Source organism: Hippocampus guttulatus, chromosome 2 (genome assembly GCF_054856545.1).
Source record: "Hippocampus guttulatus isolate MCC_2025c chromosome 2, RoL_Hgut_1.0, whole genome shotgun sequence".
NCBI lineage: Eukaryota > Metazoa > Chordata > Actinopteri > Syngnathiformes > Syngnathidae > Hippocampus > Hippocampus guttulatus.
The window spans coordinates 22,441,318-22,454,060 of NC_141262.1; the positions used below are offsets into that span (position 1 = coordinate 22,441,318).

Sequence of the window (12,743 nt, forward strand, 5' to 3'; positions counted from 1 at the left end):
TTAAGAACTAAAGACAATAGTCAAGTTGGACTAACTCTTCCCCAGTTATTAAATCTTCCACACACTAGCAGTCTCTGCTTCCTCCATCTCATCCTCAACCTTCCTTAACATTATTTCGAGCTATTTTCAGCATCACTCCGAAAAATGATGAGCTTCTGTTGCTAAGAGACTAGCGTCGAGCGTGCGCATGGATATTGATGTCTCTGTGAGGAAAGAAATGCGTACACGTCAGAGAAAAGTCAGAAGCAGTGGTCGCTGCTCGAGCCGTTGCCAGGTAACCTTGTTCTCCCTGCCTTGTCGCAAGTTCCTATTGAGCTAATCACTGTGCACGGGTGGTAAGAAACTGGTCAAACCTACCTGTGTATGATGGTGAACAGGTCTTCGGTGGTGTGTGTTGCCGCAGTGCCAGCCAAGAAGTCTTCGTCCGTTTCCTCCACAATGTGAAGCACCGTTTTGTCACTAGCCGCGCTGTCATCTGAACAGGACATCAAGTCATTCAAAATGATTGAAGCTACACGTGTGTATCAACCAAACGTAAGAATGGAATGAGTAACTTGTTTGTTTTATCTTGGAAGTCCATCCCCACTTTCTATGAACATACCTGCCCCAGTCCCTGTGGTAGCGCTTTTCCCTTCCAGCTCCACTAGGTAAGAATCCAGCTGGGAAGAGTGACGTGAAGACTCCACCAAAGCGTCTGCTCCCAAGGGATTCTCATCCTGTATTGACATTTCAGGATTGATCGTAACATCTGGCGGGAAAACATCTCCCGGAGACGGAAGGCCCAGGGGACTGTCGGTCGGTGTAGTCTGGCGGTCTGTACCGCAGTTAGCTGAAGGATGGGCGGATGAAGGAAGTACGAGGACGTTCGGCTTCTTGGGCACGGGAGGAGGAACCTGCCGAGAAATTGTTTTGAGATCAAATTGCTAAACAACATCACAGAAAGACGCTACTTCAGACGTTTTTCACACCTTGGGTTTCTTTTTGTCAGAGAGCTCTGCCAGACAGGAGATTGTCATTCTTGAAGGAAGGGTCTTGCTCTTGTCCTGGAGTTCCAGGGTCTCCTGGTTACTGCAGGGAGAAGGGAGAGAGCCTCCGTCCTCTGGTCCAAGTTGAGGGCCGGCATCAAATTCTGGCTCCAAAATGGGATCTTCCAGAAGCGGCTGGGGCTCTGGAAGGGGAGGGAGGTCGAAGAGGCACTGGGTATAGGTGGCATGTGGGGTGGAGATGGAATTACAATCTGGGACCACAGATGGGTTTGAAAGACTTGGGGCCGGAGCTTTTTTGGGTTTAGGTTTCTTCATAACTTTGTAAATGTTGCCAAGCGGCACGGGGCGTTCCACGGGCGACGCTGGGGGCGAGTCCAGGGTGAGAGGGGGCGTAGAGGGCTGGGACTTCAGAAGCAGGTTCAGGGGTCGTTTTGGTAAGGGGGGTTTGACAGCAACTGGTGGCTTTGGTTTGGGTAGGATGGGAGGTGGGCTGGCGTCGTCCTCAAAGTCTTTGCACTGCTGTTCTTCTTCAATGGTATCCGATGCACCATCTGGGCAGTCCTCCAGATCGCCTCGGGAGATCGAACGAAGCCGAATTGTTTTCAGCTCATTCTGGGTGACCATGGGGATAACCTGCGAAGAGCCGGGGCTAATTTTTCCAGGTTTTGCCGCTGTGGACGTGTCCGAATGCCGTCTGCCGGCCTTTTGCTTTGGCTTGATTGACGACAGCTCCAGATGGGCATTCACTGGCATCTCAAAGGATAATCTGGACCTGGCGACAGGATCTTTGGGTGACGGTAGTGAAGATTTTCTTTCTGGAATCTTTGGCCGCATCTTACATCCCGATGTCCCGTACGACCCCGGTCCTCCCGTACCTGCTGCCTGACTGAGCGGCACAGTAGGAGTGGGGGTTTCCGACTGGCTTGAATAGCCACTTGATGGGGACATGAGTCCAGGGGGCTTGAAGGGCGAAATGGGCTTTACGTCCGTTTCCGTGAGGAGGTGCATCGGTGACGTGGCTCTGGAGGTGGTGGGCGAGTTGAGCAATGACTCAGAACTGCCTCTGATTTTCATACATTCAATCACAGTCGTACCCGTCGCAGTGCTGGAGCCCGATAGAGATCTGGAATAATGAATAAATGAAAGCTGTGATGGAAAGGAAAACAAGCAGAAGAGCCAAATCTCAAACAACCCTACCTGTAGGGATCATTGCTCCTCCAATCTCCGAGCTGCCAGTTAGAGGGCAAAGTTGGTTCTGCCTCCCTCTCTGGCGCATTAACCTCAAGGTTCGGAGGACTGTCGCAGCCTCCTGGGCCGAGCTCCCCAGATCTGGAGGCGGGCAACAGAAAATCTGGCCGGAAGTCGGGGGGATGGTCCCTGGGGATGTGCAGGCTTTTTGGCCGTCCGCCCCGATGCAGACCGCCCTCGTGGCTGATCCTCCCCTCAGCCTGGCCAAGGTTCTTCATGAGAGAGACGCTCCTCACCGGAGGCGGTGGCTTGCGCTTGGACTTCTTGAGTGAGATGGACCGCGAGCGCAGGCACAAGCGTCCTTCGGCACTGTAGTCAGAGGCCGAAACAGAGATTGTGTCGGCGGTACTGGCACTCTCTTCTGAGCTCCCTCTGGGATAGAGGAGTGCGTAGTTCTCACCGAGACCTAAAAAGTTCTGATGATGCCACTGGTGTTCTGCAGACATCACATTCCCATTGCCCGTGGATGCCAGACTCCCATCCGGTTGATCTGTGCCAATTTCAGTAAAGCAAAAGGAACCAGAGTCTGTGGGCGTGGAAAGAGAACGTTCGCGGAACTTGAATGCATTCGCCGCAGCTAAAGAGCGCGCCGACATCCCCCTTCCTCTCCCTGCCTCTACACCGCCCGGCCCACCGGCGCCACCTCTCCCTCTGTCTGCCGTTGGCACCTCCGTCTCGCTCCTCCTCTCCATCCCTGGCGCGTTGCTCCTCTGTCTCCCGGATGTGTCTGACATGGTCGAGAACGAAACAGACTGCGAGTTGCTCACTAGCATCAGGCCTTCCTGAGCCCCGCCTCCTGTATGACCAATGACACTGTGCTGCTTAGGTGGAACTGCCGGCCCTTTCTTGGCAATGCAGTTGTAAGGCTCGTTCCAAGGCCCAGGAGAAAAGGTGGAGCCTTTCGGTCCGTTCCAGGTGCTTGAAGGAGTGTTGGAGCAAATCAGGCCAGAGTGGTCCATGGTTCCTGCTTGGTCCAGAATGATATCTGTGAAGGGGGAGCAATTGTGAAACTATTCATTAAGACGATTCAGACAAATTCAGTTTTTCTATCTCACTCACCTGCAGGTGAGGTGGTGTCAAGGTTGGAGAGTATCTTCCTCAGAGCGAGGTTTTGTTGAGGGGTGTCCGACACGGGTTCCAGGGAGCGGGGCTGGTGGTAGTTCTCCACTGGAGATGGAGATGGGGAGGCTGAGTGCTGAAGGAGGTCAACACCATGGAATTTAACTCCAGCTCCTCCTCCTTCACCTGCAGAAAAGATCGACTGATGCTCATCTCATGGCCTGCTCAAACGTGAGGACTTTTGGTCATTCACAACGGTCCCTGTGTCAGATGACCAGATACTGTAAATACTGTTCAGCATTTTGGACTGGGCAAGATGTCACACTACGAGTCCATCACTGACCAGACCCCGCCAACTTGTTGCGTGCTTCTAACAAGATTCAGTCCATCGGTGCAGGTCTTTTCAGGGAGGCGGGGCAATCAGTTCTCAAAGTCATGTCGATGGAGGTATTGTGTGCGTGTGCTTTTGTTTTCAGCGTGGAAATGGGGGGGGGGGGGGGGGATAAAAAACTACGTACCCATTCCTAAAAGGTGGGGCGAAGGCAGTATTGACTGTCTATTCTCCAAAAAGAACTTGAAGGAACAAATGCGTTGAATGTTTGCTAACCAGCTTTACAGTTAGCAAACATAGCATGAGTTAAATTGCTACGTATACTTTCCGATTTTTCCCGTTTGGTTCATGTCTCTTTCTAAATACTGTACAGTACATTGTGACTGTGTGCCCCGAGTCCATTATTACTATATGTCATATATAGGAGGGCACTGTCTTCCTATTTGTCAATCTCAAAGAACCAATCAAAGGACACTGCGGGACGTCCCGCTCTCTGCAAAACAATCAAAAATTCTGACATGCCAGACTTTCGTCTATGTGGTTGTGCAGCATCCCAGATGCCAGACAACCAATCATGGAATGTGTCCCATTACGCGCACTAGGACAACTCAATTTCGGCTACAAGACACTACATTTGGCTGCGACACATGTGTCGACTCAAAATCGGGCTACGTTCATGTAGTCTGACAAAATCACAGAGGTTGAGCGCGACCACTCGGATCATTTACGTGGACGAGTGCACAGAAAAGGATTTTCCTTGTATTTGTCCCTCCCTGAATCCCACCTGCTGACAGTCGCGAGCCCGAGTGGAGGGAGAAGAGGTGAGAGCGGACGAGCGACGGAATATTCTTTTATTAGCTTCCATTGACTGTTCTTTCATCCCTCTTTTGGCTTTCTTTGCCAACACTTTCTCCATGTGCTGCTCGCTCACTTCCTCTTATTCTTCCATTGCCGCTTTGTTTTTGCACATTTCTTTTTTTGCTGTGAGGCCGAGTAGCAAGTTGCCATGGCAACAGCAAGCTGGCTGCTGGCTACCTGTTCGCTCGGGTACAGAAGAAGTGGCAAGGAGGGGATGGTGTCCAATGGCGGGGAGACACTAAATGCAGTACAGCAGCATCAAGACACCTGAGCTTTTACTCCAAAAACAAAAAGTCGTGTGATGGTTTGACTTACATGCTAGCTTCAGATCCACCAGTGGTCCACCCCCCCCCCCTCCCCACAACAAACGTGTTCCCGAATTTCCTAGTAGCCTTTTCCTACCTGCTGCGATTTGAGCCGGCGTGCGTTTGCCAAGGTGCCAGCAAGGTTTCTCTGCGATGGGCGGTCCGGGACTCCAGCCTAACGGGGGGCGATCTGACTCGCAGGAAGACGGAGATGGTGAGGGAGACGGGCTGGCTAGGGACCTCAGTCCGAAGACTGAGCTGGCGGTCTCATCCTCGTAGAGCTGCTTGGATGCCGGCTGGAGGAGGAACACATCAGACGGATTATAAAACGTTGACGCCACTTGGAACATTTTCTTGTTCCAACACATTAAGTTGTCAGCCAACGTCCTCAATTTGATGCAGTTTCACTGCCAGTTACTGAGCTAAGAGAATAACGGTCATTAAAAGAACACAGCCTAATTGACTCTTCAAACACTGAAGTCATGGGACACGTTGCCATGACTTCGATGGCTTCCGCTCCTCTGGAAAGACGTACTATAAAGGTTGTTTGTAGGAATTTCACCCAAAGGCATATGGGACCTTTTCTCATGAGCACTCTGAAACAGTAATTCGTGGCTTCGTGACATCCCGGCTGGATTACTGTAATGCAGTTTACTTTGGAGTCAGCCAATCCTCCATGAAGCATCTCCAGTTGGTCCAGAATGCTGCTGCTCGCCTCTTGACTGGTACTCGTAAGAAGGAGCACATAACTCCTACACCCTGCATCCCTTCACTGGCTCCCTATAAATTTTGGAGTTCTCATGAAGATCCTATTATTTGTTTTCAAATCTTGAAATGGCCTCGCTCCACCTTACCTCTCTGAGCTGCTCCGCCCCTACACACCTGCATGGTGCCTCAGGTCTGCGGACCAGATGTTATTGGAGGTACCAAGAACTAAGCGGAGGCTCAGAGGGGACCAAGTCTTTTCCGTTGCTGATCCCTCTCTTTGGACTGACCTCCCGCTGAACATTCGGCAAGCCCCCTCGCTGCCCATCTTTAAAACTCATCTCAAAACTCATTTGTATTTGTTGGCTTTTGATTCAGCATGACTCAGACTTGATCTTAGTTTTACTGTTTTTGTGCTTTCTACTGTCTTTGTTTTTAATTGATTGGGTTATATATGATATTTGCTCCATGTACAGCACTTTGTATACAGCGGTGGTTGTTTTAAAGTGCTCTAGAAATACAGTTGAGTTGAGATATATGGTAGTGTCCCAGTTACCTGGGCCTGCAACCTTGCTAGCGCTCACTTTCTTCCACCGCTACACAGTTTAGCCAGAGTGTGGACATTTTCCAGCTTATCTTCCTTGAAGGAGGGAGTACCTTCGCTGCTGTCAAAAGGAATTCCGATCCACGTCATCTCTCGGGACTCTTAAAATCGAATTCAAATGAGCCCCACCGGGCGTGAACTTCACAGAACAATTTAAAAGGTTCCGGGAGAAACGGCTTGCCGGTGGAGTCACCTTAGGATTCAGGTCTCAGGACTCATTAGTCCACCTGGCTGCCATGGCGATGTGTAGCATTTCTTTTTTGTCCCCAAATGACATCCTACCAAAGACGCTTTCCAAATGGCTGGAAAGGTAGGCATCGCTCATGTCATGTGCGATAAATTCCTAATGGAGATGTCACATTTCCATCCGGGAGACGCTCAAACATCTCAATAAAAGCCTTTTGAGAGCGTGAACGTGATGTGGCTCCGTGTGCGCTTTCACTTCATTGGATTTCATCCTGAATTTATCATCGGACTGTTCCATTAGAGTTGGTCGCCGACATTAAAGGAGCAGTCGAGGACAGCCGAGCTCTGCTGTGCTTTCGTCGCGGTGATCCTATTCAAACACGTTGACGCAAATCCAATCAGCGGCGTTTACCAGAAAGATGAAGTCGGGGCGCTTGTTGCCGGGGGAGACGGGCGAGCGGCAGGCGGACGAGGCCGACGTGTCGTCGGAGCTCTGCGAGGGCGGATGGCGGAACGTCTGACCTGCCGGCTTGCCGTCGCACAGCTGCTCCTCAAAGTCTGCACACAGCGACAGCAAAGCAACGCGGCGTGTGTTAGCATCATATTCCTGCACACAAAAACCCAAATAAACAAACCAATACACTCGCGCGCACGCGCGAGCATCGAGCATCAGTCACAAGGCTCACTTTAACTCCTTTAGTGTGTTTTCAATCCAGCAGCTCCCCATCTCACACTCTTCATCTCCTTTTCCACTTTCCGTGTCACTCTTTCCGCTGCATAGCCGAGCCTCGCTGCACTCCCCTCTGCTCCTGCAGCTTAGAGTTAGGCGACTCCCCCCAGGCCTTTGTAAACAGATTCCAACCCCCCCGCCCGCCTTGCGCCCCCCCCCCACACACACTCCCCCTCACAATCCACCAACCAATCCTTTCCCCCAAAAACATACTCCTGACCCAGTCTCCACTCATCCCTTAAAGCCCTTCAACACACACACACACACACACACACACACACACACACACACACACACACACACACACACACACACACACACACACACACACACACACACACACACACACACACACACACACACACACACACACAGTTATAGAGAACTGGGTTAAACTTGCTCCATATGGATTCCATACTGGCGGTGGTGTGGTTGCTAAGCAACACAGGCAGGGGGTTGGGGTGGGGGTGGGGGGGCACTTGAGAGAGCTGAGTTGGCCGAAAGTTTTTTTTTGTAAGTGACTGGAGGTGCTGAGGGCATCTAAATGTGGCCTGAGCCTTGCAGGATGCAGTTTAATTAGCAAGTGGACGCAGGCATACAGGCCATGGGAGTCAGTCGCCGTTTTTGCACCGTCAACACCAGGAGATGTTCCTCATTCTGCTTCTTTGATGCTCACGTGGGCAATGATGAGAACTGAAGGCTGTGAAGGGGACCAACTGGAAACTGGAATACAACCAGTTCCTGCCACTGACATAGTCATCAAGAATGTTTTGTGAGCATAGAAGTGGGTTTCCTGCTTAACTTGTCTGTGAAATTCGGGTTTGTATATCGCTGCAATGGCATCCGTTTGATATCAGCACAATTTTTGCGTAGAAAAAGAATTGGTGGTGAATCTCGAGAAGTCGTGTGTGTGTGTGTGTGTGTGTGTATAATATTCATTCATTCATTCATTCATTTTTCGATCCACTTATCCTTACAAGGGTCACGCGGGGTGCTGGAGCCTATCCCAGCTGTCTTCGGGCAGTCGGCAGAGGACACCCTGAACCGGTTGCCAGCCAATCGCAGGGCACACAGAGACGAACAACCATCTGCGCTCGCACTCGCACCTAGGGACAATCTTGAATGTTCAATCAGCCTGTCACGCATGTTTTTGGAATGTGGGAGGAAAGCGGAGTACCCGGAGAAAACCCACACAGGCCCGGGGAGAACATGCAAACTCCACACAGGGAGGCCGGAGCTGGAATTGAACCTCTGCCCTGTGAGGTTGACGCGCTAACCACTGGACCACCGGGCCGTCCTGTGTATATAATATCAATCACAAAAACAGGTATGTGAAGACTTCTCTTTCGCACCAGCTCATCTGCAAAATGAAGGAGGGGTGGGGGGGGGGCAAGGAGACATGCGGGATGCAAAGGTAGGATGCAAAAAAAAAAAAAAAAAAAGGAAGCAAGAAAATAGAAAGAAAAAAAACATGCCCTACTCGCTACCTCCAGCCAGACGAGCACTCAGACGTCACTAAAGTGCACATTGTTAGCATCTCAGATTCGGTCAGTCAACAGTCAGCATGGGGAAATGCATTTATGTGTGTGTGTTGATATACACACACAGCGAACCCATTTAGCCAGACATCCTCGATAATAATAAAGCACCCGGGTGCTACGGGTCACCCTTTGAGAGGCGCAGAGGGGAAATGGACACAAACAAAGGCCCTCGTTCATCTTTCTCTGTATACACTTTGTGTACACGCTTGGTTTCACTTGGCTTTGTCAGCCTGTGGACGAGATCTGTTTTTTTTGGGGAGTTTTTTGTATTTAATGAGCATGCTGGAATCGCATCCGTTGGAATGACAAGATCCAATGAGCGACCTTGAGTTTGACACCTGGCGGCATGGACCGACATACAACGTGCGCCGCTGCTAAAAGCCGCAAAGCCCGTTCCAGTTGCACTTATCCCAAGCGTATAAACGCAGCATCGGCCGGCTGATGGACTCGCGGTCCAAACGCTGGCTTCATAAATATGGATGAGCGAGAGCTAGATGAATATTTAGTCATGGGAGACGTTTCGGTGTTACGTAAGCTCCACGGCCACGCACGCAGTGACAACCTTGATGACTTCTAGCCTAGACGTTGCTGCCGGCACATCAGACTCATCAGGCAAATTCACTTACCTGTATACAGTAAGCCATAGAGAAAAGCAACGGCGACAATCAAGCCCAGCTATTCATGGGGGGGCGAACTATTACCAGCAAAAATCCCCCTGGAAACGGTTAAAAATCAATGGCAAAAGTTGATGACAAAACCCGGTTTATGTCTGAATGAAACTCTTCAACTCATTTCAACACAGTTCCTTGACATCAAGATGGCCCGGGATAACGGCAAAGCGCTAATTGTGTCTAAATAAAACTACAACTCTTATGTCAACATAGTTCCGTGATCTCACGATGCCACGGGATGGCAGCAAAGCACTACTTTTGCTAAAATGAAAGTCCTCAACTCATTTCAACATATTTTCTTGACAGTAAGATCCCACAAGGAGGTGGCAAAATCTCTTTCAAAACGAAGCTCCGCAGTCCACTTCAATAAGGTTCCTTGACACCTTGATGCCAAAACGCATCCGTTGTGAAAAAAAAACAAAAACCAAAATAGTTTGAATCAACCCCTGATGGCACATGCCTGCAATGGCAATAAATAAATAAATAAATAGATAAATAAAATAATATATAATTCCTCTCCAACAATAGCCACAAAAAAAGATCAGTGTAATCGGTTCTGTGGCTGGAAGGGATTCATTCTCTGGCCATTTATTTGAATGAATCGGACTTTTGCTTGCTGTTGAAAATGTGCTTTGCTTTCCAAACGCTCTCAGGACGAATGACGTTGGCGAAGCGAGTTTTCTACGGCGTAGCAGACAAAGGCCGCTCGCTCTCTCCATCAACCGCTGCCAAGACTGTCAACAACATGGCCACTAGCGGGGGTGTGGCGGCCACTGAGAAATTCTAAACTCCTGAACGGCCGCTCAGATCATTTTCACCGCCCAAGCCATCTTTTAACGAAATATAGTGTTCAATTAAAAACAGGACGACTCATAAGGTAGCCTGCATGCATTCCCAGCGCATCTGATGCGATCTTATCCAATGGAGCACTGTGTCAAACAACAAAAAAAGCTAAGACTGCAAGAGAAGTTCATCGGACTTTTGCTTGCTGTTGTGTCACCAACAAAGCAGCAGGCCGACCACAAGTCCTGAGTGCATTGAATCCCCCCCTCCCCACCCCACCCCTTAGTAGAGATGTGTCAGGCTGCTGGACTTAAGACAGATGGATTTTGTGTGAATAGACCAAAAATCACTGTTACGGCTCATATTCAGGGCTTCATCACACGGAAGGAGAACTAAAACGCGTTTGGCCTTTGGTCACACCCAGCGGGGGCCTCGCCATCAAAATTTCTCATTCCTAGCCCAGTACACGTCGCTGTAAGTAAGTTTGTGGAGAATCTGCAGCGCATGAAGACGCTGCCAACACGGGTGGTGCAACAAGTCAATTGATCCGTCGTGATTTGTTTGCGTTTGGCCTCCGCTCGATCGTTCGGACCGCTTGGGTGAAGGGAAAGGGCGAGAGAGAGCAGAGGGACACTGAAAGGGGAGAGAGAGGAGCAGCAGCAGCAGCAGCAGCTTCACACCGTGCAGATTTTACACAGTGCAAAGGAGGACTGACAGCCACTGTCAGTGGGCACTTCTCAAGTCTCCATGTTGGCGCGCACACACACACACACACACACACACGCACACACCCTGTCAGGAGCTTCAATAACAAAGCTGCATCGTCTGCAGTGCCTCTGTCGGCCGACATGCGGTATGCTGAGAAACACGCGCGCACTGTGAAACGCAGGTGCACACGTCTCGAATGTGGCGCATGTAAACACGTGCCTCAGCCCCACCGACGCGCGCACACCTTCCATCCGTCAAATCGTGCTCCCGCCTCCATTCGTCCGCCCGCCCGTCCGTACCTTGCAGCAGGCTCTGGAGGTTAAGCTGCGCCTGCTGGTGCAGCTCTTCCACACACTCGGGCCTGCTCCATGAGCCAAACACGTTCACGCTCTGTTGCCATGGCGACCCGAAGCTGGCCGCGCTGTTGCCATTGCTGTGGTCGCAGCTTCCTCGCCGTCCTCCTCCGGCGTGGTTGTGGCGGCGGTTGCCGTTGCTGCCGCCGCCGCCGTCTCCGCCGCTGCTGCTGCTTCCTCCGCGCCTGACGCTCTCCGCCTCGAGTCCGACAGTGGCTGCGGGAGGCGGGAGCAAGTGATGGATGCGGTAGAGAGACGGAGAGAGAGAGAGAGAGGAGAGGGTGAGAAATAAGATTATCGAGAGTGAGGATGGCGAGGGAGAGAGAACGAGGAGGAGGAGACGCAGAGAGCAAAGTACATCAAACGCTCACAATTTCCATAACTAATAGCCAGAGATTACATAACGCCGCCGTGTGTTGTCAGGGAGAACAAGGAAGGCGGGAAGGAAGGCGAGCGCGCGGGAAGGAGAAGAGCCGCGTTGAATCGGAAGAAGATCGAAGAGGAAGGTCATAAGAGTACACAAACAAAACGGATCATGTGAGCTGCCGTCAACATCGAAGGGACGGCTCCAGGATTTGTTTCTCTGCTGGTGCTAAAGGGAGGCTTGACCTATAGACAGGGGGTGGGGGGCTGAGAAAATTACAAATATCATGCTGGAGGGGCTTCGTTGGGGCCACACAGATTTCTGATGGGACTACAGCCGCCCCCTCTAAGCACTCCCTAGGCATGCATTGGCTGCAGTGTGTATGGATGTTAGACTTTTTTTTTTTTCCAATCAGATTTCAGAGTCAACACGTTGCCATGTCAATCTGGGCCTTCAGAATCACTGGTAGCGCTGGTCCATAAAATTCAACGGGTCCGCCAAATCAAATCAATGGTGTCAGTCAGTAAAGATACCTTCCTTTCTGAATTCTCGACATATTTATTGATTCACTGAAAAAAATAAAAATAAAAACGAGCACGTTTTGAAACCAAAAGATGGACGGAAGTGAAGACGTTTAACCGACATTTTGCGATTGCTGGCGCACAATTGACAAAGGCTATCGTGTCTCTCTTGGTGGGAAAGCGTGCGGAGGCTGGTCATTGACTCACGCACGCGCACAAAGATGGAGCAAGTGCATGCGCTTCACGTTTGCTGGCTGAAGAAATGGCCATTCGGGCACCGGTGTGGTTTGGCTGCCACAGCACTGCCCCCTGCTGTAGAAGCAGGTGTACTGTCACTATGGAAACCACTGGCTGCCTTCAAAGGCCTGAAGACACTTAAATAATTACACACACACACACACCTTTTCATTAGGTACTAAAAGTGAAACAAAATGGTTGCCCATTGTTCCCAATTTCATTTCAATTATATTTGGCCAGTATTTTTTTCTAAACATACCATTGTCTTGGATACAATAGGAAGAGCTTCATATCTAATTGATACCAGCACGGCAGCAAGCTAGTTAAGGCAAGCGAGGATGATCAAAAAAAAGAGCAATTGCTGCTGATACGGCACAAATATATGAGCAGTGTTCCACGTGTACGGCTGCGTACAAACACAATCGGTGCGGAAAAGTTGATTTGCGTCAGTCGGTCCAGTCAGAAAGTCACTCTCATTCTATGCCTTCATGACACACAAATATTTCAAGCGGTTTACAGGGCGTGGAAATCCCAATGTGCTAGGCTTATTCAC

General features: G+C 50.4%; 1 protein-coding gene across 1 annotated transcript in view; it reads right to left on the reverse strand.

The window, feature by feature from the left end:
- Positions 1-12,743, reverse strand: part of nhsl2 (NHS-like 2) — a 29,197-nt gene that overhangs the window by 2,276 nt on the left and 14,178 nt on the right. Inside the window, exons 2-9 of the mRNA XM_086102901.1 lie at positions 11,015-11,284; positions 6,695-6,840; positions 4,885-5,083; positions 3,294-3,479; positions 2,184-3,219; positions 969-2,109; positions 602-893; positions 358-475 (exon numbers count right to left, since the gene is read on the reverse strand). Coding sequence (XP_085959027.1) covers positions 358-475; positions 602-893; positions 969-2,109; positions 2,184-3,219; positions 3,294-3,479; positions 4,885-5,083; positions 6,695-6,840; positions 11,015-11,284 — 3,388 coding nt within the window. The remainder of the gene's footprint in view (positions 1-357; positions 476-601; positions 894-968; positions 2,110-2,183; positions 3,220-3,293; positions 3,480-4,884; positions 5,084-6,694; positions 6,841-11,014; positions 11,285-12,743) is intronic.